The sequence below is a fragment of the Sebastes fasciatus genome, chromosome 19, assembly GCF_043250625.1.
Source record: "Sebastes fasciatus isolate fSebFas1 chromosome 19, fSebFas1.pri, whole genome shotgun sequence".
Lineage (NCBI taxonomy): Eukaryota > Metazoa > Chordata > Actinopteri > Perciformes > Sebastidae > Sebastes > Sebastes fasciatus.
Genome location: NC_133813.1, coordinates 23,598,295 through 23,623,381, shown reverse-complemented (window position 1 = coordinate 23,623,381; position 25,087 = coordinate 23,598,295). Strand labels below are relative to the sequence as shown.

The window sequence follows — 25,087 nt, the reverse complement described above, 5'->3', positions numbered from 1 at the left end:
GGAAATTTGCAGTGTACAGCAGCAAAGAGGATAGTGCAAAAAACAAGAAGCATCAGCTAACACAGTAAAAAAAAAGAGCTAAACAAAGTGTAACAAAATATGCACCATTTAAATAGAAGGAAGTATACAAAATAATAATAATAATAATAATAATAATAATAGCTTGGATTTATATAGCGCCTTTCATGAAACCCAAGGACGCTTAACAAAGACATAAATAAACACAACAAATGTAACAGAAGCTAGGGGCCATAGGCCTTGGTGAAGAGGTGGGTTTTGAGGAGTCTTTTGAAGGTGAAATAGGAGCAGTATATACATTATTGACAATAAACAGACTATTAAAAAAATTGCACAAATGGAAAATGATATTGCACAATGAGAATGAATGAATGAATGAATGAATAAATGAATGAATGAATGAAATTCCACCTGAAAATATCAGGTTATTGTAATATATATATATATATATATATATATATATATATTAATATAATATAATATCATATTAATCATGGAATAACCTTCAGAGCACACTACAGCTTCATGATTTTGTCTCCCTTGGAGAGTTCAAAACTCTGATAAAAAACTGTGTAACTGAAGAGTGCAATTTCTATTCCTAAACTGAATTTTGTATTATGTATCTGTTGTCTTTTGTCTGTTTTAACATGCTCCACTGTATAATTGTTGTAACTTTGTAATGGTGTGCCATCTTCGCCAGGTCTCCCTCGAAAAATACATTTTAATCTCAAGGGACCTCCTGGTTAAATAAAGGTTAAATAAAAAAAAGAAATATATATAATATAATATAATATAATATAATATAATATAATATAATATAATATAATACAATATAATATAATATAATATAATATAATAAAGACATATCAACTCAATAAATGAAACATGGATTTGTAAATAAAAATGCTATAAAACAATAAATAGGTTGGGTTAGCGTCCAGCTAATGTGTGGATCATGTGGATCACACATGGGCTGGCAGCCTGAGCCCTGCGCCCCCTACCGGCAGAGACAGCAGCAGACGGCAGACTGGTGACGTGGTCGGTCCGTCGTTGACCGGAGCAGCAGCAGCAGCACTATGGCCGACCAGAGCAGGCAGATAAAACTCGCTGCAGCTAAGAAAAAGGTAAAGTATTTAACAACTAATCCTGCTAAACAACACGGGAAGCGCTGGTCCTGTCTCTCCTCTGTGGCTTTACGTTGCCTGTGTGTTTTCTTCCGTTTTGTTATACATTTCTTCCCGGAGCAGTGGGTGTTGTCATTACACGTCGCCCGACCTCTGCGCTGACGCTCGCCCCGCCTCTGTTGCTCCTCTCCGGGCTCCAGTGCGCAGGAGAGACCGGTGCTTTCATTTAGGGCCTCTGTTTGATTGCATTAACTTTCCCCAGATTATGCGGGCTATTTTTAGTTCTTATAAGTGTTTATAGTCAATGATTAGTCGGTGATTAACTTAACTTACTCGCTGTGTCTATGTGTCTCTAGCTAACGTTAAATGTGGTTATTAGCAAACTAGCTTAGGCAAGTTAACGTTAGCATGCAGGCTAACTGATGAGTAGTTGGTGCTGTGTGTGTGAGTGCTGCTACACAGCTGTCTGGTTAAACTGCAGGATGGATCAGGTATCTAAGGGAATGGTCAACAAACCCGGATCTAGCATTGTAGCCCAGTTAGCATGATGGGATGACGGGGACTGTTTTGACAGCTGACACCTCTCCTCTCTGTCCTGCTGGGTGATCAGGCTAGGTGTGTTAGCCAGTCAGAGAGATGGCCTTATCAGCTCTGACATGTTAGCTATCAGGAAATGACTCGTCAGCATTCCTTGCTGCCCCTACAATCTTCCTAGATGAGTAGTTGTAGTGATCAACCCCAGTATTTTAGACATGGCAGCTCCTGGAGTTCCCCCACTGTTCCCTCTGGTCCCCCACGACAGCTGTCAACAGGCAACATGCCCAAAACACACGCAGATAAAGGGGGAGAGTGTTTACTTTCGCTTGGGTGAACTACATATAGATGACCATAGTTTACCACAAGTTACGATATGATACGATACAACTTTGTCAGTTTGCACTGAAATTAATTTAGCATCCATAGGCAGCTCAATTTGAGAAAAAGTACACATGCAATAGACATACTGTTACCATAGACAGACAGACAAGTAAGACCCATCAGACAAAAAACAAAAACACAATTATTCATACATAACTGCATTACAAAATGACCATCTGTCCTCTGGATTCACATGTCTTTAGCAGCACATTAATTATTAGGCAAGGGGGAGAGTGTTTACTTCCGCTTGGGTAAACTACATATAGATGATCATAGTTTACAGCAAGTTACGATACGATACGATACCGTACGATACAACCTTATTGTCAGTTTGCACTGAAATTCATTTAGCATCCATAGGCAGCTCAGTTTGAGAAAAAGTACACATACAATAGACATACTGTTATCATAGACAGACAGACAAGTAAGATCCATCAGACAAAAAACAAAACACATCACAATTATTCATACATAACCCATTATAAAATCACCATCTGTCCTCTGGATTCACATGTCTTTAGCAGCACATTAATTATTATTACAGCTGTCAACAGGCTCAAACACCGGCATTCTGTTATAAATTTGTTGTCTCCAAATTCCAGCTGAAAATAACCCTGATGACTAGGGGGTGGGACTCACCAGAGGCCCCACGATACAATACAATATCACGATACTTAAGTCACTACACGATCTTATTGCGATTAAAACATGAAACATTTAGCGATATGCTGAGTTTTGCGATAAGATACATTGCGATTTATTACCTTTTTTCAACTGCAAATTATCCAGTTTGTCAACATCTATTTTATCTAATAAGATACAGTTTTCACTCCGTTCATCTCAGCGGTTTCATAGGGATGCACCGATCCAACTATTTCAGTCTCGATACCTGGGCTTTGGGTCAATCGGCCAATACCGAGTACCGATCCAGTACCGATCTGATACCAGTGTTTAATTAATAAGCTGTGTGTGCCTCACTGTGTGGAAGTGACTGGGATCATTCTTTTATGTGTAAGGCAACGTCAGGCTTGACTTAAATATTGCTCTCCTAACTTTGTAAAACAAAATGTGACCAATAAATACAGTATGTAGGTATAAGTTTATTTAATTGTTCTTTATTATGAATCTCCCCCATGCCCAAACCCACACAGACAAGGGGGAAGAGTGTTTACTTTCGCTTGGGTGAACTACATATAGATGACCATAGTTTACCACAAGTTACGATATGATATGATACAACTTTATTGTCAGTTTGCACTGAAATTCATTTAGCATCCATAGGCAGCTCAGTTTGAGAAAAAGTACACATACAATAGACATACTGTTACCATAGACAGACAGACAAGTAAGATCCATCAGACAAAAAACAAAACACATCACAATTATTCATACATAACCCATTACAAAATGACCATCTGTCCTCTGGATTTACATGTCTTTAGCAGCCCATTAATTATTATTTAGCAACAAGATGGACTGATGGAGAAAAGCGTTCTTTAGCCTGATGCGGTTAAATGTAGGGACTCTGAATCGCCTCTTGGAGGGCAGAAGTTGATATTCCCCATTTAAAACATGTAATGAATCAGAAGAGATGCTGTTGGCAAGTTACCAACGTGATCTTAAACAATCCAAGTCAAAGTGACAGTCAAGAACTTGTCGGCAGTGAGGCCGTACATTCAGTCTACATTTGAAACCGGATCTTTGGAGTAGCTTGGAGCAGAATGGGTGCAGTCAATTCCTGCTTCATCTCAGACCAGATTCACATCGCAGCTTTATCAATTAGCTTAATAAGCCCCTCCAGTGGTTACTTGTGCTGAGCAATGTCTGTAGATGGTTGGGGACAATTACAGAGGCCTACTGCAGGATTTGTAAGAAGTAATCAAAATAAAGTGTAGTTTAGTCTTTCTGGCAGTCAATAATTGCTTACACATCTTACACATCTTTTGTCTCTTTTTCTTATGTGCTGCTCAGCTGAAGGAGTTCCAGCAGAAGAGCTCCCCTGTTAGTGTGGGAGGAGAAAGGGGTGGAGGAGGAGGAGGAGGAGGAGGTGGAGGTGGTGGAGCAGGGGCCAAGAAGAAGAGGAAGGTGAAGGGACAGAGCCAACACAATGCATCTTCAACGGACAGAAACTCTCCAGACAATGTAAGTCAGTCAGAGCGGAAGGTCTTTCTATTTATTTGCCTGCATGTCATTCTGCATTTGGTGGTCAAATAACAACTTCTCTTTCTGCTCGCTGACAGTCTTTCTGTGTCCTTGTTATGTCTGGTAGTGTGATCTTGTAAAATAGATTTTAATTTCCAGAACAGTTTTTTTCCTATTTGTATTTTAAACACTGTTCTAGCATTAGAAAGCATGACTGTTTATAAGGGATGCACCGATTCATTGGTCAAACATCGGTTTTGGCTGATATTCACTTTGTTGACAGCCATCGGCCTATTGGCAAATAAGATGAAATTCACAGATGACAGAGGCTGATGTTTATCTGTTGTGTTGCAACAATTTTGCACCAGCTAAATGTTGTGTTGTTTCTTTGCGGTCGGTCTCCGACAACAGTAACCAGTAACCATCAATTTGTATGATTGAATTTGTGCTCATTTAAAGACAGAGTAAATTAATGCTTAATGACTTTAAAACAGCTCAGGGTTTGTTTGTTTTTATAATGAAGAGGTCTTTTTTTCCCTGGTACAAAAGGGGAATAGATAACAGCAAAAACAAAATAAACAGAAACATTGGTTTCGGCCAAATTGTTATTTTAATCATCGGTATCGGCCCGGAATTTTGCAATCGGTGCATCCCTACTGTTTATAATATGCAGACAACATTCATTGTTTTGTGTATGTACATGTTATGCACATGCAATCTGCAACATTTCAATAAGAACAGTTTTATAGTAACTGTGGGCTGGCAGAGCAGTATATACCTGATAAAAGAGATCATCATGCTTGTAGACAAAGTCCTTTTTTGTTTGGTTTCTCCAAGTGGTAATGATTTGTAATGGCCTGCTTGGCTATTGATCACAAAATATTTTGCCGCTTTAAAATGATACGGTTGAATTACTATCAAGCTGGCAAATGCTTTCCTCCTTGCTATCAAACACACAGACATCGTGCCAACAATATAGTTAGCAGTATTGACACATTTTCTGGCCAGGTGACAAGCTGAAAATAATGTTTATCTAAGAACGTGAAGGACGCTGGACGAGAGACAGAAATAGATTATCCCCTGACAATAACAGTGGCCATTAGAGCAGTGCACATACACTCGATTTTTGTCTTAGCTGTAACACATTTGTTATGATAAGTATGCATTTTGAGAAATTATTCTTTGTCAACTGACCATCAGTTTTGCATATTAGTTTGTGTCATAGCTCATTGACACTCTTAATTTGCTTATTTGCTGCTTGTCACTACTATAACATTTACCTATCAAGCACAGTCTACTTCTGTGTGGTCTGCTTTAAAACTCTTTTAAGCAAATTGAGAGTGCCTGCCGATGAGGACACACAGTTGGGCATGTGACTCCAGCACACAGCTTTCACACACACACAGGGGCTGACTGACATTCAGGTCAGTTTTCCACAGACCGTGTCGGTCAGTAGTTTCCTAAGCCTGATTGGAATCTGGGCCCGACACAACTCTGCTGCTGAGTCTCGTTGCTTGTTCTGATGCAGTTTTTTCCCCCAAACATGTTTGATTTTGGTTGCTCAAGACCGAACACTAAGGTTGATGCACAAGGGCAACATTTGGAGAAATGCTGTGCCGCCCCTGCACTCTTGTTCTGTGTTGTTTACATGAGTCATTTTATTCTGATAGGGTTATTCTGATTATTAGTGGTACAAAAAGGCTCCATAAAAATGCAGGCAGTATTTGCTGACTTGTTGGACCTGGCATACTATCTCAGTTTCTCATGATTACACACCCTTACACACCCTCCCTTAAGATTTCTCGTAGCAGCTGCTTCTCTGCCTGTTTGACACTTTCTCCCCTTTCACATCTCTTTCATTTTCCACCCTTCTTTCTTATTTCCTGTAGTTTGACAGTATTCTGAAAGCACTTAGTCAAAGCAATGGAGTAGTCCTACCTCCTTATGGCAACAGTCAGGTGAGCCTCTGTCTCTCTTTCCTTTCTTTTTCTTTGTTTCTGCCCTGCCTGTTTTCTTTTTTGTTTCTGTCTCTGCATCCCTCTGCTGCAAATAGCTGCTCCTCATGCGGTATTTAATATTGTATCTTGCTTCCCCATTCTTACGTCAAGTGCACATATTCTTTTTTGTCACACAGACCAGAAAGAACGGGATGAATTTGAGTGCAAATTCTTGTATTGGTGCTGTTGAATCCATGTCAAGAGAGTGCATTAATGGTGGAGGGTGCACAGTTATTTCTCTGAGTTTATCCCAGTGTTGTTGGTGATCTCCTAGAGCTCACCATCTTATGTAGAAGTTCATTGTGCATGGTCAAGGTTTGCACAGTAGTTGCATGTGATAGCTGCGTCTGGGTGAATCATGCAGGCATGCATCTGGGAAAACAAAAAATGGATGTGTTTCACTTTTCAACTGTTCTTATCGCTATGTTTTCATTTGGTTTTTTTTCACTGCCTGATTTACATGCACTCTTAAAAGTGTTATTTTGTTATTACAGATTATTACAAATGTCTTGCTTGCTTTTGCTTTGAAGTCAGAGAAAGTGTAACAAAGAAGGGTTATTTGTCAGTCTATCAATTCAGTCATGGCATTTATACAGCCTAGTGTGAGTTCTTTCAGAGCTTTCATTCCACTAATGTTTCACAGAGTGCCAATGTGTAGCAGTGGTGGGAAAAATGGGGCCAGCAGCGTAACAGCTTTCTTGCTACAGCTATCACCATAAGTAACAGAGCCTGCATTAATGTGCTCTGTAAGCTATTTACCACAAAAATAGATACCAACAAAGTCCCTCCATATTCTTATTACATTTGTATGTCCTCTTAGACTGTGGACTATCATGCATTTGTCTATAAATGACATAATTGAGTCAACTGAACTAACATGCATATAAAAGCATATACAGTTTGGTCTTTTTGTTGCTCTTTCATCATAACTGCTCTTTTTCTTGGCATTAAACCAGTGTGTGCATTTTTTGTGTGTTATGTGTCACCTCAGACCTTTGCTGACGTGGAGGCCATCGGGTCTTCGGTCCCCCAGCTGCCGGAGGACCCAAAGGGCGAGCCTGGTCACGGCTCACCTGTGTCTAACCTCGCTAGCGCTAACACTGCTACTAACCCTGAGTCTGTCGGTCACAACACTGACCTGCAGGTGTGTGTCTCTCTCTTTCTGTCATTCCCCGTTTCTCAAATCATACCATGTCTTGTCATTCTTACTCCTGTATGTCCTTCACATCTAGGATTGTATGCCTCAGCATAATGGCTCTAAGAAGTCTATTGCCAGTTGCTGCATTTTTACTGATTTATGTCTGTGATGAAAACAGATCCTGTGCTTTGTTTGGTTGTGATGTGCATAATGTGCATTGTCATCATGCAAATTGTTATTATGAAATGTTCTCACTGTATTTTCTGTGTTTTCACTCACCCTGTTTGTCTCTCTCTTCCTCTTTCGATCTTACTCTCTTTCTGCAGGACTATCCCGATACCAACGGCAATGAGAGTTTAACAGAAGAAAATAGGTGGGTTACCTGATTCCTAACTGCCCTTGACACCCTTGTATCCTTTTATGGAAACACGCACCATACACAGATCAGAGGTTGCTTATTAATAGACATGGCTGGACTGTAAATATTGTCTTCATAACAGGAAAAGCAATAGAAACAGCTTGCTCTATGAAGTCAATCCATCATCAGCACATTTCATATTTGTGCTGCACCTTAGAGACTACTTTAACATAGCACTTTGTCATAAATTAGCTATGATAAGCAATACCGCTGTGGCTCCAATATATCCTGCTCCTCTAGCCATTGATTACTGACGCAACATAGTAAATTACATGTATGGTTAATGTGTGTGATTGATTATTTATGTCTGTTATCCTGCAGACCACTGTCTTCCACAGAGAGCCTGCGACAGCTCTCACAACAACTGAACGGCCTGGTCTCTGAGGTACGTTTCTACCGTCAGTGTCATCCTGTCTCTCTCTCTCACACACACACACGCATTTCTTTGTCACACAGTGTTAGGCTTTTAACAATAAAACACCACCACCACCCTGTGCACTTTCAGCCAGGGTGTGTGTTGCATCTATTCTTGGCAGGAATGCACTGGAAGCATTTTCAGATTTGCCAGTTGTTCCCAATGGCCTCAAGCACACTGACAGCATCAACCGGTGCACCAGTTTGTATTTCCCCTGAACTTGGAATAGTTAAGCACTGTTGGCAGCAACTAACAAAATGTGCTTGTTGTCTTCTTGTAACAGTGACCTTTTATCTGCTCAACATCACTCTGTTATGTTATTGTTGGTCATTGGCGCTTTATTTATATATATATATATATATATATATATTATATTCTTATAATACTTATATATACACCTATTTTTTCACTACATGTGGACATAACAGTCCTGTCCATTCCTCACCTTTATTTGTCCAGCTTTGTTGTCCTTGTCCCTAGCTGTTGTTTCTATTTCTGTGTAAATACATTGAGAGAGCTGCATAAAACCAGAGTGAAGTTCCATGTATGTGTGTACTTTGTATAGTAAGCACACTGTTTTTAATATTATACTCAAGAAAATCTGTTAAGGTATTGTTGCCCTACATGGAGGTGAAATACAGATGTTACCACCACTGCTGACTAAACAGATTGCCCATCTGCAATGCATCCAGTATGTTAAATTACATCTCAGAGACGGGTCATTTTTCATTCAAGCACATTCATAATTCTTCTTATGAATGTCTACAGAAACAGTGTTATAGATTTATTTTTTTGAAATGACCCATAGGGTTTGTCTATAAACTTGACACATGATTCATTTTCTGTGTTGGACGTGCATTAATATGCTTGTCTGTGTCATTTCAGTCATCTTCTGCCTATGTGAATGGGGACAGTCCGCCTGTTGGAGAGAGAGAGCTGGAGGTAAGATAGACATCTAATATTTTCTATGAACTGAAATGATGTCACTCAGTTCAGTATCAACACATACTGTGCCCAGAATAGCTTTTCTCTGGCAGCTTTTTATTATTTGTTATAGGATAGTATACTTGCTAGCCAGCTGTTTTAAGATGGTAAGCCTGATGTTTGCATCACTGGCACTGTAATCTACCCAAAAGTCACTGTGACACTTTGTGTGAGGGCGACCTTTATGGCTTTGTGTAGTTAAATGTTTAATTAACATAACGTGATGCGGCAGTGCAAGCTAACAGTGGAGGTGTTTTTAAAACGTGTCATAATTGCATCCTACAACATTTCAGGTAGTTGGTTGTTAATTTACTGAAAAGGACATGAATTAATGAATGAATGTCCAGCTGGATTGATGGGTGATTGACATGTTAATGTTTGGCAGATTAGATGGCTGAAAAAGAAGGATATATCACAAAGCAACAATTTGCTAATTAAGTAGGATTCCCAAGAATAATGGCAGTTTATAAGTGTTAAGTGGTCTCTCTGGTGAGGACTATTGAAAAAGTACAGAAACGCACTGTTACCGAAAACAACCATCATGAATTTAATGGTACATTTTAATTATTTGATTCACGTCTCATTATTGAAAAACGCATTCTTGCACCACTTGTAGAGGTGCTATTGTTTGCCTCCATGTTAATAATTCACATTAGATTCTTTGTTTGACTTTTGCCACTGCACCTTATCCCTCTCGTCTTTTTATTTTTTTCCCCTCCTTTCCCGGATGCATGTGTGCACGTGATAGGGTCGGAACCAGGAGCTGGCAGCCGCCCTGGAGTCCAGCAACCTAACAAACTCTCAGCTTACTACCAAGCTAGACCAGCTGGTAAGAAGCTGTTTTGTGTGCGTATGTGTGTGCACGTTTGTGTGATTGGAGCACCACATCAGTGCATGTACTGTTTGCATTCTGCATGTCATCACACACTTGAACAAGCCATGCATGGTTTTCATGTTATTTATTTATCTTTTACTTTGGTTGACTAAAATGCATTTCTACAAAGTGTAACACTGCATAAGGAGCAATTTGGGTGCACAATTGTACTGTAGATGCCTAATTGAAGCACACTAACAGCAATAAACTCAAAGCTTCAAATATACCTAAAAGGTTAACATAACAGATTCATTATTTCAGTACTTTGTGCTATCCCTGTCCTGTCTGGCATGCAGATGAGGGCTTTTGTGCAAGAATTATGGTTGTTTTATAGGGCTAGAATTACAAACTTATACTTATAATATGTATACTTACATATATCATATCCTGTTGGTCTTGCAGGTTCAGCAATCTCAGGGGCTCTCCGATCAGCTACAAAAGGTAAACAGTTTTTTTTTTTCTCTTTGTCTGTTCATTCCTGTCTTAATTTTTCCAGTCTGCTGAATTTTCACTTCCTTCCTGGTCATTCATGAGCTTTGGTATTTCTCTTCCCTCAGGAGCGAAAAGAATACGAGCAGAGATATTCAAAAGAGCAGGGAGCCATGCGGGAGCAATTACAGGTAACTTCTCTTACCCAAACAAATGCATTGAATTTGTCCTGATGGTGCATTTTTTAAAAGTTCTGAAGCTGTGTCATAGCAGAAAAGAAAATGGTAAAAAGCCTTGTTGTACTGCCATGTAATGTATCAGTGTATAATGTCAGAGTCCACTGCGTCACCCTGATATAAAAAGAGATAGAAATGTGACACCCTAACCCAACACTCCCCTCCCTGACTGCTCACCCTCACAAGAATATGATGTACTCTGTGTAGCAAGGCTGAAGCACTGAGCGTAATTCCACTGTAAAGAGTTGTATTTAATTTATGTTGTGATTTAATGAGGGGCTTAAAGGGATAATTCCGTGTTTTGATGTGGGGTTGTATGAGGTACTTATCCATAGTCAATTGACAAAAACTGTCATTTTAACTCGCAGAACCAAGTTGCTGGTTGCGGTAAAATTACAGTTTTTTTTTAATGGACTTTGGTGGCTTTGGCAAGAGCATAGATGGATACAACAGCTTCAGTTCCCCATTGGAAAGGGCTGACTATGGATATGTACCTCATACAACCACACTTCAAAACACCCAAACTATCCCTTAATGTAAAATTAGTTGACATTGTCTAGTCTCACGAATAGCTTTGTTTGTCTGTCCTCTCCCAAGGTTCACATCCAGACCATTGGTATACTGGTATCGGAGAAATCAGAGCTACAAACAGCACTACAATACACACAACAGGCTGCACGGCAGAAAGCAGGTGTGTGTGTCAGCCGAACGTTCACTTGAATGAAAATGTTTCATCTTGGCAAGATCTCAGTTAACAGTTTGTTTGTGTGTCTCTGTGTGTGTGTGTGTAGGTGAGGCAGAGGAGTTGAATAACCGTCTGCAGGCGACAAAGCAGAGAGTGTCGGAGTTGGAGAGAACTCTCTCCTCTGTCTCAACACAGCAGAAACAGTTTGAAAAGGTAACAAACATCCTAGTAGTCAAGCCTAAACAGTGTTCACTGAGAAAAGTGTAATGGAAATGCAATATATAACATATGCATGCTGCATGCTTGTAAAACAGATAGGCAGCCACACACAAAAGCATATACTGTACCTCAGGGATGTCACAATACCAGAAATTTAGTAGTTGATACCACGATAAAAACAAAACAATAAATCCCATGTACTTCAACATACGCTCCTTTATTACTGTTTGCATGCTGTTTTTTTTGCAAATTCATTATTAATCCCTGATGATCCGCCTCAAGTTTCTCACCAAAAACTAAATTTGACAAGATTACATTTGTACATATCATGATAACATTATAACTTACCTTCACCCAATACAATTTTTTTTACTGAATAGAGCTTGAATGCATCATAATGTCACTCAATGCAACCTCCGTTAATGTTAACTGTTAGCTCCGTTATTTAGCCAAGCAGGACTGCGCTGCCCACCGGCTGCTAACAGCTAACGTTACTTTCCTCCTGCCGATTTCAACACAGATTTGTTGTTCACAATGAAGCATTAACGGAAATGTTCTATGATCCCCGGGATGACGGGATACCATTAGTCTCGAGCCCTGATCCCTGATACCCACGGTTCATGTGGTACTGTAGAAAAACGAGTAGTCACATTTTCAGAATTTTGGCTTTTGGCTTTTCAGAATCAACTTGGTACCAAAGTGCCGGTTTTCGTGACATCCCTACTGTACCTCCATTCTACATTTCAATTGTTATGTGTGTTTGTTATTTTTAATAAATGTGTTCCTTTCTGTCTCCAGCACAACAAAGAGTTTGAAAAGGAGAGAGACAGCCTGAGGCTAGAAGTGTTTAGACTAACGTAAGTCACCCTGGCATACACACGGATATATACAGTATTTCATAACATTTCTACAGCAGAAGATTTGCTAAGAATCGCTTTGACATTGATAATGGCATTTAGAGTCCATCAGATTGTATGCAACGCAACAGAAGGCATGAGCAAATCTACCAGGTCCTGTTAACTATGGCGGATTAGATGAACAATCTCTGCGTTTGTGTTCGCAGCAATTTGAGTGAGGAGTCGAAGCAGCAGAGTTCAGAGCTGTCGGAGCACATAAAGCTGAGTACGAAGGAGAGAGGAGCAATGAGGCTGGAGGTAGAAGATCTACACAAGAGACTCGAGATGGCTGACCTCATGTTGCAACAGGTGCATTAAGACAACATTTTACAGTACATACACATATATATACTGATCTCCCCCATTGACAATAATGGAAGTGTTGGATCAACTCTGCAGCCAATCTACGACAAAAACCCAATGTTTGGGATTAGTTTCAATCTAGAGCCCTAAATGTTTTCCCACAATGCAGCCAGAAGTGATGTTTTTCATGTATTACCTGCATTTCACACCAATATTTGTGGTTTTCATTTTTCTCCAGTGCTCCACTCAGTCAGATCCCACTAGTGCCAACCAGCAGGTCCAGTTACTGCTGGGAGAGAAGCAGCAGCTGGAGGCACACAATCACCAGGTCTGTGTACAAGAGCCTTTCTCTGTGTGTCATACTAGTGCCTGTCTGTGGATATTCATTTTCAAACATAGACCTCAGCCACACTCATCGTAACTTTCCTGTTCGCATTTGCATCAAATCCTATTTTATTATTTGATACATACAAGTTGCAAATTAACCTTTTTTATGATTTAAAAATGAACCAACCAGGACTACTATGAAATGTATGCCTAAACTCCTGCCTGTTTATCTCTTATGATCAGAAAATCTCGTTTTGTAAACACCATTTTCCTCTTTATGTTTTTGACGTTGTTGTAGCTGATGGAGTCGATGGGCCAGCTGCAGAGAGAAAGGGACAGCTATGCAGAGCAGATCCAGGAGGAGGGCCGTGTATGGAAGGACAAAACCGAACAGCTGCTAACACAGGTAAACTACACGGTAGCATCAGCATAGACCTATGGTTGACTATAGCTTTAGAAATTAAGAAATCTGTGTGTTCTTTGTTGTTGTTGTTTTTTTTTTAGTGTTAAGAAAATGTCTAATTGAATTGATCTTTTCTGTGTCTGTGCAGGTGTCTTTGGTTGCAGAGGAGAGGGACAGAAACATCAGCCGAGTCCAAGAACTGGAAGCCAGCATCACAGAGCTGAAACATGCTGCAGGTAAGAGGTTCACACCGCCCTCATCTAGTGCTTTTCCTTTTTCCTGGCTTTTCTTCAGCTCCTTCTTTGAGGTGCCTATTTACCTCTGGTAAATAAGCTGTCCGATTGCCTGACTGTAGTAGGATTAACGGAATGGGCTGCCCTTATCTTCCAGTAATGTTCAGCTGATAAGGTGCTTCTGGGATCAAGGAGAGCAAACTTAAGAGGGAAAGAAGACTGGAGCACGCGGGTGTGCTGCGATAATAGTGCATAGAAACTTATGTTTGACACTATTGTTAACTAGCATCGAAATGTTAATTACTCCCCAAATATGTCTCTTAAAGGCTGTAAATCAATCAGTGTGCTTCGGTCTTTTTTCCCTCCATAGTAGAATTAAAGGCTTACATTTTTCAACCTTTTTTTCAACCCTATTTTCTCATGTTTTTGTGTCTAACTGACTAAACGGGACAACAATTTCTGAAATTGGTCCAGTATTGAGGGAGAGCGCTGTAGAATGCAGCTGCTCAGGGGCTGCATTATGGTGCTATTGGGGCAAGCTGGCACTTTCATTTACGTCCACTAAAAGTGCTTGTTTTTGCCATGACAAGCTCTGATTGTTTTTATAAGTGTCTGACATTATGGAAAGAGTCTTGCTCAAGGAGAAGTCTCCATTCTGAAATCTGGCGAGGTGACGTGTTGCTGAACACAGCGGTGGAATAGTGGAATAAATCCGCGGTGGAAACGCGAGTGCCAGCCGGGCAGAGTTTGTTGTGTCGGAGTACAGAAAGCGTAGCTTAGTGTTATCTAAAAGATTTTCAATGTCATGGCTGAATATTTAGATTGTTTCGATCATGTGGATGAGGTCTTTGAAATCAATAGCCGCCCGTATTCATTTGAGCCAGAGTATACGGATATTCAGATTTCACAACGAGACTTCTCCTTGAGTGGAACTTGGACACAATAATAAGCAGACCGGATCAGGCAAAAGGTTAGAAAAAGGTTTTATTTCTCTGTAGGGTTCCATCCATAATGTTGTCAGACACTTATAATAACAATCTGAGCCTGTCAGTGGCAAACAAGCACTTTTAGTGAACGTAACATTACAATGACGCTGCTCACTTGCCCTCGCAGCTTGTTTCGCAGCTGCCATCTGAAGTGTTCCCTCAATACTGGACCAATTTCAGAAATTGTTGTCCCCATTAGTATAGCATATTAATGTTGGTGGGAGTTGACATTTATTGTCAAGTATTCATGTAGTTTAAAAGTTAGAAAACTTAACACATATTTTTTGTTTATTGTAGTATTTATTTCAGCGTAATCTTAAAAGCTTTTGTATATATGACCTGTAGCATTCTAAATACTGGGAACACACTGGTGAGGTGACACAGCTACCACAGTCTGGTGTATTTCTCTGCAGCAAAATGATTAAACCTGATAACTGTCGTCTTTCTTCTTCATCTTCTTCTCCAGCGTTGTTGTCCCAGGAGAGAGAAGCTCGGGATAATGCAGAGCCTCAGTCCTCAGGGCCTTCAGAGAGCGAGGTGGCTCTGCAGGAAGCCCTCAACGCTCTACATCAAGAGAAAGACGCTCTCGCTGAACAGTATCAGGCACAGGTACGCTGACACATGCTTGAGCAGTCCTGTTTTAGCTAAAGTTTTGTTAATTTCTTGAACTATAGAATATTATCATGGTCATTCGCCCATAACATTCTTATGTATGAAGTTTCTATAATCATCCCTCCGTAATATTTCCCCCAGCTGCGAGACAACAAGCAGCTGAGCCGCATGTGTTCGGAGCAGGAGACGCGTCTGGAGGAGATGGAGCGGCAGGTGGAGAGCCAAGTCCAGGAGGGGGACGACCGCCGGCGCATGTTGGAGGATGTTCAGTCAGACAAGGCCACGATTAGCCGTGCTCTCACCCAGAACCGTTCACTGAAGGACCAGCTGGCTGAGCTACAGAACGGTTTCGTCAAATTGGTGAGGCTGAAGATCTAGCTGTCCATCTGTCATTTTTTTAATGACACATTTTGAAAGTGCTCTAATTTATATACTTTATTTATTTTATCTCTGTCCTAACATGTATTTTGGATCTGAATTTATCTTTCACGTCTTTGTTATTTGGTTGTTGTTCTAAGGTTTGATTCATGTCTCTGTAACAATAAGTTCACAAACTTTTCACAAATTAGGGAAGTACATTCATAGCAAGCTTTAGCTCAGAGGGTGGGAGACTGCTGTCTTTAAGCCAACATTCCTGTTACTCCTTCATTTGTACAGACTAATGAGAACATGGAGCTGACCACTGCCATCCAGTCGGAGCAACATGTGAAAAAGGAGCTGGCTCGTAGGATGGGTGAACTGCAAGAGGCCCTGCACAATGGCAAAGAACAGGTCTGGTCACACAAAAACACACAATTGGAGGTCTGCTGATGGATTTTCATCAGTCTTCACTATGCTTACACTATATCTTGTGGAATCGCATATGTTTTTAGTCATTTTTCCAGTAGTTGTTATCTGCCATACACATAATAGTGCATTAGAAAGATATTAAATCATTGTTTTATGCCTCCTCTTGGTATTAATTTCCCTCTTCGTTCCTTTTCTCCAGCTGGAACTGAAAGATAAGGACACTCAGGGTCTGATTGAGCAGAGAGACCAGGTGGTGGCCCAGCTGCAGCAGTACTTTGCTGGTTACCAGGCCCTGGCCTCAGAGAGGGAGCAGATCCACCACCAGTACCTGCAGCAGATCCAGCTCATGGACCGGCTGCAGCACGATGAAAGCCAGGGCCGCGTGCAGCTGGAGATCAGTCACAATCAGCTCAAGCAAGCGCAGGTGTGTGTTTCAGGAATAAGGCCATTTTCACGTGAACATTGACAATGTATGAAAAACTTATTGCAAACCAGTCTGTTGGGATATTTTAATGATGTGCAGTGAACATCACGCACTTAAGCTCTTCATCAACTGATATGAATATGTTGAGACTGCTTTAAAGGGTCTGGAGTCAGTTCATTATATTACATCACAGTATATTGATAGTGTGCTGTGTAACCTCACTGTCTGGCACTGTCCCTTCTTTATCACTCTGACACCCTCAAACGCACATGAACTTTTTTCCTTCATTATTTTCCTTCACTCTGTCTCCCCCTACAGGAGCATTTGGAAGTGTTAGTCAAAGACAACGAGATGCTGAAGACCGAGGTGAAGGAGCTGCTCAACAGCTCAGTTCTTGCCTCGTCATCCAGAGACCAAGGTAAGATTTGTCTGTTACTGGTATGTTGGTACTTAAGTTCCTTGCCTCCATCATTAAAGTTTTCGGAACAGGTTTGATTTTCTTAGTGTTTTTTTGCATCCCAGCACAAAGCACTTTACGATAAAGAAATAAAAGAATACAGAGATGCAGAATTTTAAAAGTAGACGGTGGGAGGTGATTGCAGAACAGCTTGGAATCAGAGAGGTTTCAAAACAAATAATGTAGGAACGATTAGTCAGCAGTGATTGAGCTCTAGGCAGCTAAACAATCATTCATTCATTAGCTCTGTTTTGGACTAGCGCTATCCATTGCACCCACGTAATTAATTCAGTTTTGTTTTGTATTGCAAATTTTCGCAACGAATAGAATACTAAAACGCATCAAACTCTGTGTGCGAGGTTTCTGTGCGTAACGTTTTTTATCGGATGATGGATTTAAAAAACGCATTCGAAAAATGTAGACTTGGCGTGCAAAGACCTTAACCTGTGTCACCTACAGGCAAGGAAAGTAGTCTTGCATCACCTATGGGGAATGAGTGTTGTGTCTAAGTCCACCGACTTAAAGAATATCTGTTAAAGTCTATTAATAGTTTTAATTTGTCACCTAGGCGATGGAGTGGAGAGCCAGTCCCTGCAAGAGAGCCCAGAGATGTCCTCCTCCTTAGTTATACCAGAAGACTTTGAAAGCCAGAAAGAGATGGTGAGGAGAGGGATGAATGTTCTTCCCCAAAAACTACTTGTGCAGACATGCTTTGAGGATTTGTCATTTTGCTTTGCTTTGTTACACATTTTGAAAGCCTAAATCAATTGAAGTTGACAGACTACGCCAGTTTGAATGTTTTATTTTTTATTTTGATGCTGAAAAAAATGACGTGGAAACCTCAATGATGTGAGATTGATTTATAATTTATATATATACTGTATGAGACGAAAGTTTCCTCAGCTCCCTCCCATCATCCTCACCACCTTCTCTCCCCCTGCAGGAGGAGTTTATCCGTGGAGCTTTGGCTCAGGTGGAGGCGGAGAGGGACGAGGCCAGAGGGCAACTGCAGGAGGAGCACAGGCTCCACATGGCGGCCCGACACCAGGCCGCTGTGGCCCTCAGCCTCGAGCACCAACACCACAGCCACTCACATGTTCATGACCATCATCGTCACGAACATGATCACGATCATGATCACGAGCACGATCATGATCATGATCACGAGCACGATCACGATCATGATCACGATCACGATCACGATCACGATCACGATCACACTCAGGGCCAACACAGTCACTGTGAACACAGTCATGAGCATTCAGGTGAGGAAGACGGGAAGGTTTGTTTGTGTGCTAGCGTGCAAATGTTTTTAAGATGAAAAGTGACGATGTTCTTATTAATATACGTTACTATCCTCTTCCCAGAAGGAGGAGTGCCGGTGGAGGTTCATCAGGCCCTGCAATCTGCCATGGAGAAGCTTCAGCATCGTTTCTCCTCCCACATGAGAGAGAAAGCTGACCTGAAGGAGAGGGTGGAGGAGCTGGAGCACCGCTGCATCCAGCTGTCTGGAGAGACCGACACTATAGGTTAGACAGCAGGATGTTTTTGTTCTTGTTTACAAATGAGTTTTGGAGTTTGATACTTAAACTCTTCATCCCCATACTAATTTCTGTTACCACGTTCTCTGTCTGTCTCTCCAGGGGAGTACATAGCCCTGTACCAGAGTCAGCGGGCCATCATGAAGCAGAAACACCAGGAGAAGGAGCAGTACATCAGCATGCTGGCCCAGGACAAGGAGGAGATGAAAGTATAGCAACCTTTTGTTTTGAAATGATCAATGATCAAGGCAGTCCATCGTAGTTTTATAAGATGTTAGTCATGATGCATGTTTTTGCTCAATTTTCTGTCTTCTTGATGTCCATCAGGCAAAACTGGCAGAGCTGCAGGACCTGGTGATGAGGCTAGTGGCGGAGAGGAACGACTGGTACAGCCGCTACACCGGAGCCGTAGGCGGCGGCACAGTGAACCCAGACCTGCTTCCTGTTGGGGAGGATCACAGCCACCAAGAGCACCAAGCACACGCACACACGCAGCTTAATGCTGTTGGTGGAGCAGGTAGGCACAACCAATACTACTGTATAATTATGGCTGCACGATTATGGCCAAAATGGTAATCACGACTGTTTTGATCAGTGTTGAGATCACGATTCTTTATTACGTTTTAGGGGCCAAATATTTATATAGCACTTTGTATATCAGCAGAGCACTGATTTCACTTTCACTTTGTGTTACATTCCTGCTAATTAACAAATATTTGCATCAGAATAAGACTTAAGATTTGGTTCTTCTTCACCTGAATTCAGTGCATTTTCAGAGACCAGATGGGCAAAACAAGTAATATACAGTATATTACTCTTCTGCTCTGGACTGAAGCCGCGACATTCAGGAAAGTTTTTCGCAGATTCCTGCTGCAGGTGCATGACAGCTCCCCAAAAGTGAAGCCAAAACATCTTGATCAAAATGACATCTTGATTGAAACAATGACACACCGATCTCTGTGTCCAGAGGATGGTTGGGGGGGGGGTTAGGTATGTCCCCTCTCAGGCATCATGTACCAAACAGGTTGAGCTGTCCTTATTTTTCTCCATTGACCACATTTACATGGACATCAGACAGCAGCGTTTACCTTAATCAGGATAATGTCATAGACAGTCGGTGTAAAGGCCGTTTCACACCAAGCACGAATTTTCATCTGAAAAATTTGCACAGAAATTTATAAAAACAGATTTTGTGGTTCTTATGAATGCTTGTACACCCTTTGGGAACATTCTTGTGGGGGAAAAAATATTCAGATGGACTTCAACTTCAGCAGATCTCCGCCTGCGGAAATATATGTTTGACCAATGAAATCCTTTGTTCCGACTGATAAAAAATATTGTTTGAAATATCTGTCCTATGGGAAATTTTTGGGACTATTGGTGTGTCAGAATAACAACGGGCCATCCCTTTCTCAACACCCAATAATGTAGGACAAACACTACTACCTCAACAACTAAATAAAAAACAATATACGGCTTGAGATCGCCCAGCAGCTGGGATACAATGATGATCATAATGTAGCTGATACGCACTTGCTAACGTCATATGTCGGTCACAGAACGAGGCTAGCCACAACAGTTAGCGTTAGCATCACATTTGTTAACGTTAGGCCCTTAGACCTTCTCTGCCTGGCTAGGTTTTTGTTGTGTGGAGTGGACACGGCACTATTTAAGAGGAAACTCATTGGGCCTCATTGTGAAAATGGAACACGGCAACGCAGATAATTCGCACCAGAACCGGTTTGCATGGTTGTCAATTCGGAAAATTCCCGCACCGCATTTTCACATCGCACTGGTGAGAAACGGCTTTAAATCTGCAGTCACACTGGATTTCACCTCACAAACTAAAGTCCGCAGTCCGATAATTGCAGTTTATGAATTAAGAATACAAGTCTTTAAAGCATGTCTTTTTTATATTGAATATAACTTCCCCATGCTGCTCTTTCTCTCTCTCTCTGCTGCAGAAGCCATGGAGATCATTCCTCTGTCAGAGCCCACAACAAGCTTGGAAGCCCCCTCGCCCCAGTCGAGCTGGTCAGCCCAGACCGACTCCAGGTTGTTGGGGCCCAAAGAGGACGGCACAGCCCAGCAGATCATGCAGCTGCTCCAGGAGATCCAGAACCCCCAGGGATCACTACGATCACCCCCCTTCCTCGGGGAGAACCCCTGCATCCCCTTCTTCTACCGGCCTGACGAACAGGACGAAGTCAAGATCCTGGTGGTGTGAGGTGTGACGGAGGCTGGCGTGGGTGTGTGTGTGTGTATGAGATATTGGACATGTCTTGAAGTCTGGGGAATATTAAACACCACAGTATGTTTGTAGCTTGTTGATCATATTCACAAACACTTCTCAAGAAATATGGCACCCGGTAATACTGGTCCCAGATGACCCAGTTACATTAAAATACCCCCTCTCTGTGTGTTGGCACTAATATGTGCATGGTTAAAAAGAGAGTATTTTCCATTTGTTGTTTTTATGTTTTTTTTTTGTCTCCGATGCTCTTCCCAGAGAGATACTCATTATTCTCCATACCACCATTTTTAATCACCACCCCCACCCTCTCGTTTCCCATTTTACACATAAGTGCAATAAAGGGGTCGTATTTTCTGTCCTCTTGCTGATACAGTACTTAAAGAGCTGTCGGAAAATTATCAGCAACTTTAGTGCAAATCTCAGTTTTACACAATCCACTGTACAAAATGCCAAAAAGAGCATCACTTTGAATGTAACAACCCGAAATCTTTACCCGTATGTTTGTGTAATGTGAGGAGAACTGATGATGGTGAAGAGATGCAGAGTGAGATGCAAGAGAGAAAAACTGAGTGCACGTGATCGCTTTTGAGCTGTTAGGCGCTGTTCTGTTTCAAAGTCGAGAGCTCGCTAGTTACATGAGTGAGGTTTCAGGAAGATGCAGAGGCAGGTGTCGCAGATTATTTGGTACTGTTCCTAAAACGACCTACCTTTTTTTGTCTTTTTCCTCCAAACACTGAAAACACGTCTTATGTTTGTACAGTGCGAAATGTTAATGTATGTTTGTGTCGTGATGTCAAACATCCTGTTGGACTGAGAGAAGTCACCGCCGTTATGAAAAGGTGTTTTCTGAAGTCATCGAGGGGATAGATGCAATTTAAAGACCCCATGAAGAAAAAACACATTGTAGTCAGAAAGGTATTAAGGCATTATTTTCAGAGGGTAATTCAGATAAATAACAGAGCTTCGGGCTGTTTTCCACATTATTGTTTTCTGCAAGTTCTTCTTTCTCTTGGTCATTAGCGGGATAGATACTAAGGTGCAATGACTGGAAGGAGTTACAGGAAGTATGGTGTGAAAATCTCCATCTGCACTTGTAATTCATCTTTCTTCTCTGAGGCATTTGAACTTCAATTTTATGGGGTCTTTAAGTTTCTCAACAAACCGACACTATTGATATGAGCCCGTTCTTTTCTGTTACGTTTGCTTATAGCTCCACATATCAAAGATGAGTTAATGCACATCCTTTACAACTGGACTGTGTGAGTGTGTGTGTGTGTGTGTGCGTGTGTGTGTGTGTTTCCTCTTCAGCGGAAGTTGCATCTGTTGTACTTTTTTTTTGTAGAGTTCTATCAGATGATATAAGTATGATTGCACTAAAACTGTACAAAGCTTCTCATTGGGCTCTGTCCTCTGCGGCTGGTTGGACAGTGGCGTTTCTACCACGGAGCCTCTAAGCTGGCTTAATAATAATATCTGTGGAGGGAAAAAAGGGGGGATCCTATGAAGCCACACTCTTAAGCTGAGGGTTCCAGTTGAAGCGAATGAGTTTAATTGAAAGTGCGTTGGTGTGTGTGTGCGCGGCGTCGCACTCGGAGGATGAATTGTAAATATGAATAGAAGGTGACATTGATGAGATTGCTCACAGGAGGTCGTGATGTTATTCCCAAAGGTGTGGGACCAATCCGAATTTGAGAAAATGAACAACTCTTTCCAAAACTAGTCAAATTTGTTATTTTCGTATTTTGTAACTCTTGTTTTGGCAACACTTGAGTAAATCTCCTTTAGGCATCGGAAACAAGAAATTAGGTAAGATCCCAACATCGGGGCTAGGGCTGCAACTAACCATTATTTTCTTGATTAATCGATTAGTTGTCTATAAAATGTCAATCAGTGTTTCCCAAAGCCCAAGATGACGTCCTCAAATGTCTTGTTTTGGCCACAACTCAAAGATATTCAGTTTACTGTCATAGAGGAGGAAAGAAACCAGAAAATATTCACATTTAAGAAGCTGAGAATTTTGCCTTTTTTTCTTAAAAATGACTCAAACCGATTATCATCAAAATAGTTTGCGATTAATTTAATAGTTGACAACTAATCGATTCATCGTTGCAGCTCTAATTGGGACCAACTTCATACCTTTTTCTTAAAGACATCGCAGGTTTCTAGCTTTAACGGAGAGATGCTCATATTCACAAATGTAGATTGGGGGATTGATTGATATCTTCACCGTAGAGCTCTTTCCCTTTGCAACTAATAACCAAGAGCTACGCTATTACGGCTCATTTCTTTTCCATTTCAGATGAAATCATGGCAGAGGCCTCTGGTTTTTAAGAGTCTTTCCATGATTTTAATATGCAAAGACATGAGGGTCTCACTGCTACTACTTTTGGAGGTATTTTAACCTTCTCATGTGGACGTCTTTGGATTTTAAGATCCTCTCCGTTGTATTTACCTTGACACATTTATGTTCAGTTATTGAATTGCACACTTGATATTTATAGAACGCATTAGTGCAAATTCTGGTATTTTAAGCCTATTCTAGAAAGCAAAATGTAATATGTGGAGGCCATATGTGCTTGGTGTTTTTTTACAGGCAAAGTAAACAGCGCTGCATCTACAGTAAACCACAGCACTTTGTTAGTAACAAGTGGTTTTTGAGTACATTTATTTAATCATTCTTGATTTAAAAGTTTTCCTCGCTTCTTAGCATTCTGTCACTTTTGGGTTTCCTTTGAAACATGCCACAAAATATGATTTTTATTTTTCCCTTCATTTAGTTTTTTTGGTCAGACCAAGAGGTAAATATACAAGAAAACTCCTTTTAGTGTTGTTTCGGGGCTTGTAAAATAACAAAATGTGGATAAAATGACTTCCCACTCTCTAATTCACTGTTAAATATGTTATGCGTGATTGAAACAAATAGCAATGAGAAAGCATTTATTGTCTTTACTGTAAAGGAGGTGGTGTATATACTGTAACTGTGTAACATATTGTATATTCATTATGCCTGGTGTGTGGGGGGAAACGCTGCTCTGCCGTGTTTACTGGCGGTGCGGGCCGTGTGTGAAAGTTTAGTTCAGAGTCGAGGCGTTGGCGGTTTACGGACTGGCTGTGATTTAATACAGATTGACTTAAAAGAAGAGGAAATATTCTATTTATTTGGAATAAGTTAGTATCTCAACTAATCAGTTTTAATGTAAAATAGAAGTGACTGTTGGATGGAAATGAAGGATCATTCAGAGGACTGATTTGTTCGAGGGCTGCTTCTGACAGAAGCTTTCTGATTTGTTTTTTTCCTTGAGTAATATTTTCTCCCTTTCTCCTGAATAAAACTGATTGAGCAACTTGAACACATCGTGTCTCCATTTCTTCATTATTTTGATATTTCCAAACTTTGGCAGTAAAGATTACAGCAGGCAGGTTTGACTCGTCATGGTAGGAAAAGCACAAGTGTTGCTAATAATGTTAACGATTGCTCCATGTGTCATTCAGCCATCGTTTATTTCATTATTTACACCTGTGATCTTTCTACTGCCCACTCATGATCTGATTACAGTTAAATACCACAATACTTAGAGAAACTTGCATTTTGGCTATACAATTTTTATTTTTTATTTTATTTGGAAAAACAAAGATACAGGAATGACATACAGATAGGAAGGTAGGGGTGGATACGGGTTAACAACATATTTAACACTGAAATAGAGAGATTAACTGTAGTTGTGCATCGAGGAGGTAGATGTGTGGTGAATAATCATTGTAGGGAAAATGTGTTTGAATGAGTAAATACATTTTAAAAATGTGTTTATGTATGCATGTGTGTATGCATGTACACCGCTCAAAACAATTAAGGGAACACTTAATCATCACAGTATAACACCAAGCCAGTTAAAGTTCAGGGATATCAATCTGTCCACTTAGGAAGCACAAGTGATTGTGAATCACTTTCAGCTGCTTTGGTGCAAATGAAAGTGACCACAGGTGCAATGGAGAGGCAACAGCAAGTTGTGTTTTCATTACCTTAGAATGAGCCGTTTATATACATGGGGAGCGGGTCCTCTTTACGGAGCAGTAGCACAAACACTTGCTCTAGATAGGGCCATTCACGTTTTCGCGAAGGCCACCATAGTTCTCCTACGTGCTTGTCACACGTTAGAAGTTTCAGTTGGTTGTAATCTGCAACCTCATCGCTCGATGCCGCCAGATCCTTCCTACACACTGCTCCTTTAATTACCAATTACCTGATCAGTTATTTTTGTTGAAAG

General features: G+C 40.8%; 1 protein-coding gene across 6 annotated transcripts; it reads left to right on the top strand.

Annotated features, from left to right (window-relative positions):
• Window positions 1–1,007: 1,007 nt before the first annotated feature.
• On the top strand, window positions 1,008–24,172 carry golga2 (golgin A2). 6 transcript variants are annotated; one of them, XM_074618490.1, is made up of 28 exons: window positions 1,008–1,142; window positions 4,032–4,202; window positions 6,092–6,160; window positions 7,191–7,343; window positions 7,664–7,710; window positions 8,077–8,140; window positions 9,056–9,112; window positions 9,903–9,983; window positions 10,431–10,469; window positions 10,586–10,648; window positions 11,291–11,384; window positions 11,485–11,591; window positions 12,396–12,454; window positions 12,661–12,802; window positions 13,035–13,124; window positions 13,422–13,529; window positions 13,675–13,762; window positions 15,212–15,354; window positions 15,499–15,717; window positions 16,015–16,128; window positions 16,346–16,570; window positions 16,889–16,988; window positions 17,596–17,687; window positions 17,971–18,292; window positions 18,395–18,556; window positions 18,671–18,777; window positions 18,896–19,085; window positions 20,533–24,172. In XM_074618490.1, the coding sequence occupies exons 1-28, from the start codon at window positions 1,095–1,097 to the stop codon at window positions 20,793–20,795; spliced, it is 3,417 nt and encodes a 1,138-aa protein (XP_074474591.1). In that variant the 5' UTR covers window positions 1,008–1,094; the 3' UTR covers window positions 20,796–24,172. The 6 variants fall into 6 exon arrangements, with proteins under 6 accessions (XP_074474591.1, XP_074474592.1, XP_074474595.1 ...); XM_074618491.1 differs by lacking the exon at window positions 6,092–6,160; XM_074618494.1 differs by lacking the exon at window positions 7,191–7,343.
• The last annotated feature ends 915 nt before the right edge of the window (window positions 24,173–25,087 follow it).

Coding starts and splice junctions, on each gene's coding strand:
- golga2 (XM_074618490.1), top strand. CDS start 1,095: ATGGCCGACCAGAGCAGGCAGATAAAACTCGCTGCAGCTAAGAAAAAG. Junction 10,470..10,585: donor TCTCCGATCAGCTACAAAAG/GTAAACAGTTTT, acceptor CTCTTCCCTCAG/GAGCGAAAAGAATACGAGCA. Junction 19,086..20,532: donor TAATGCTGTTGGTGGAGCAG/GTAGGCACAACC, acceptor TCTCTGCTGCAG/AAGCCATGGAGATCATTCCT.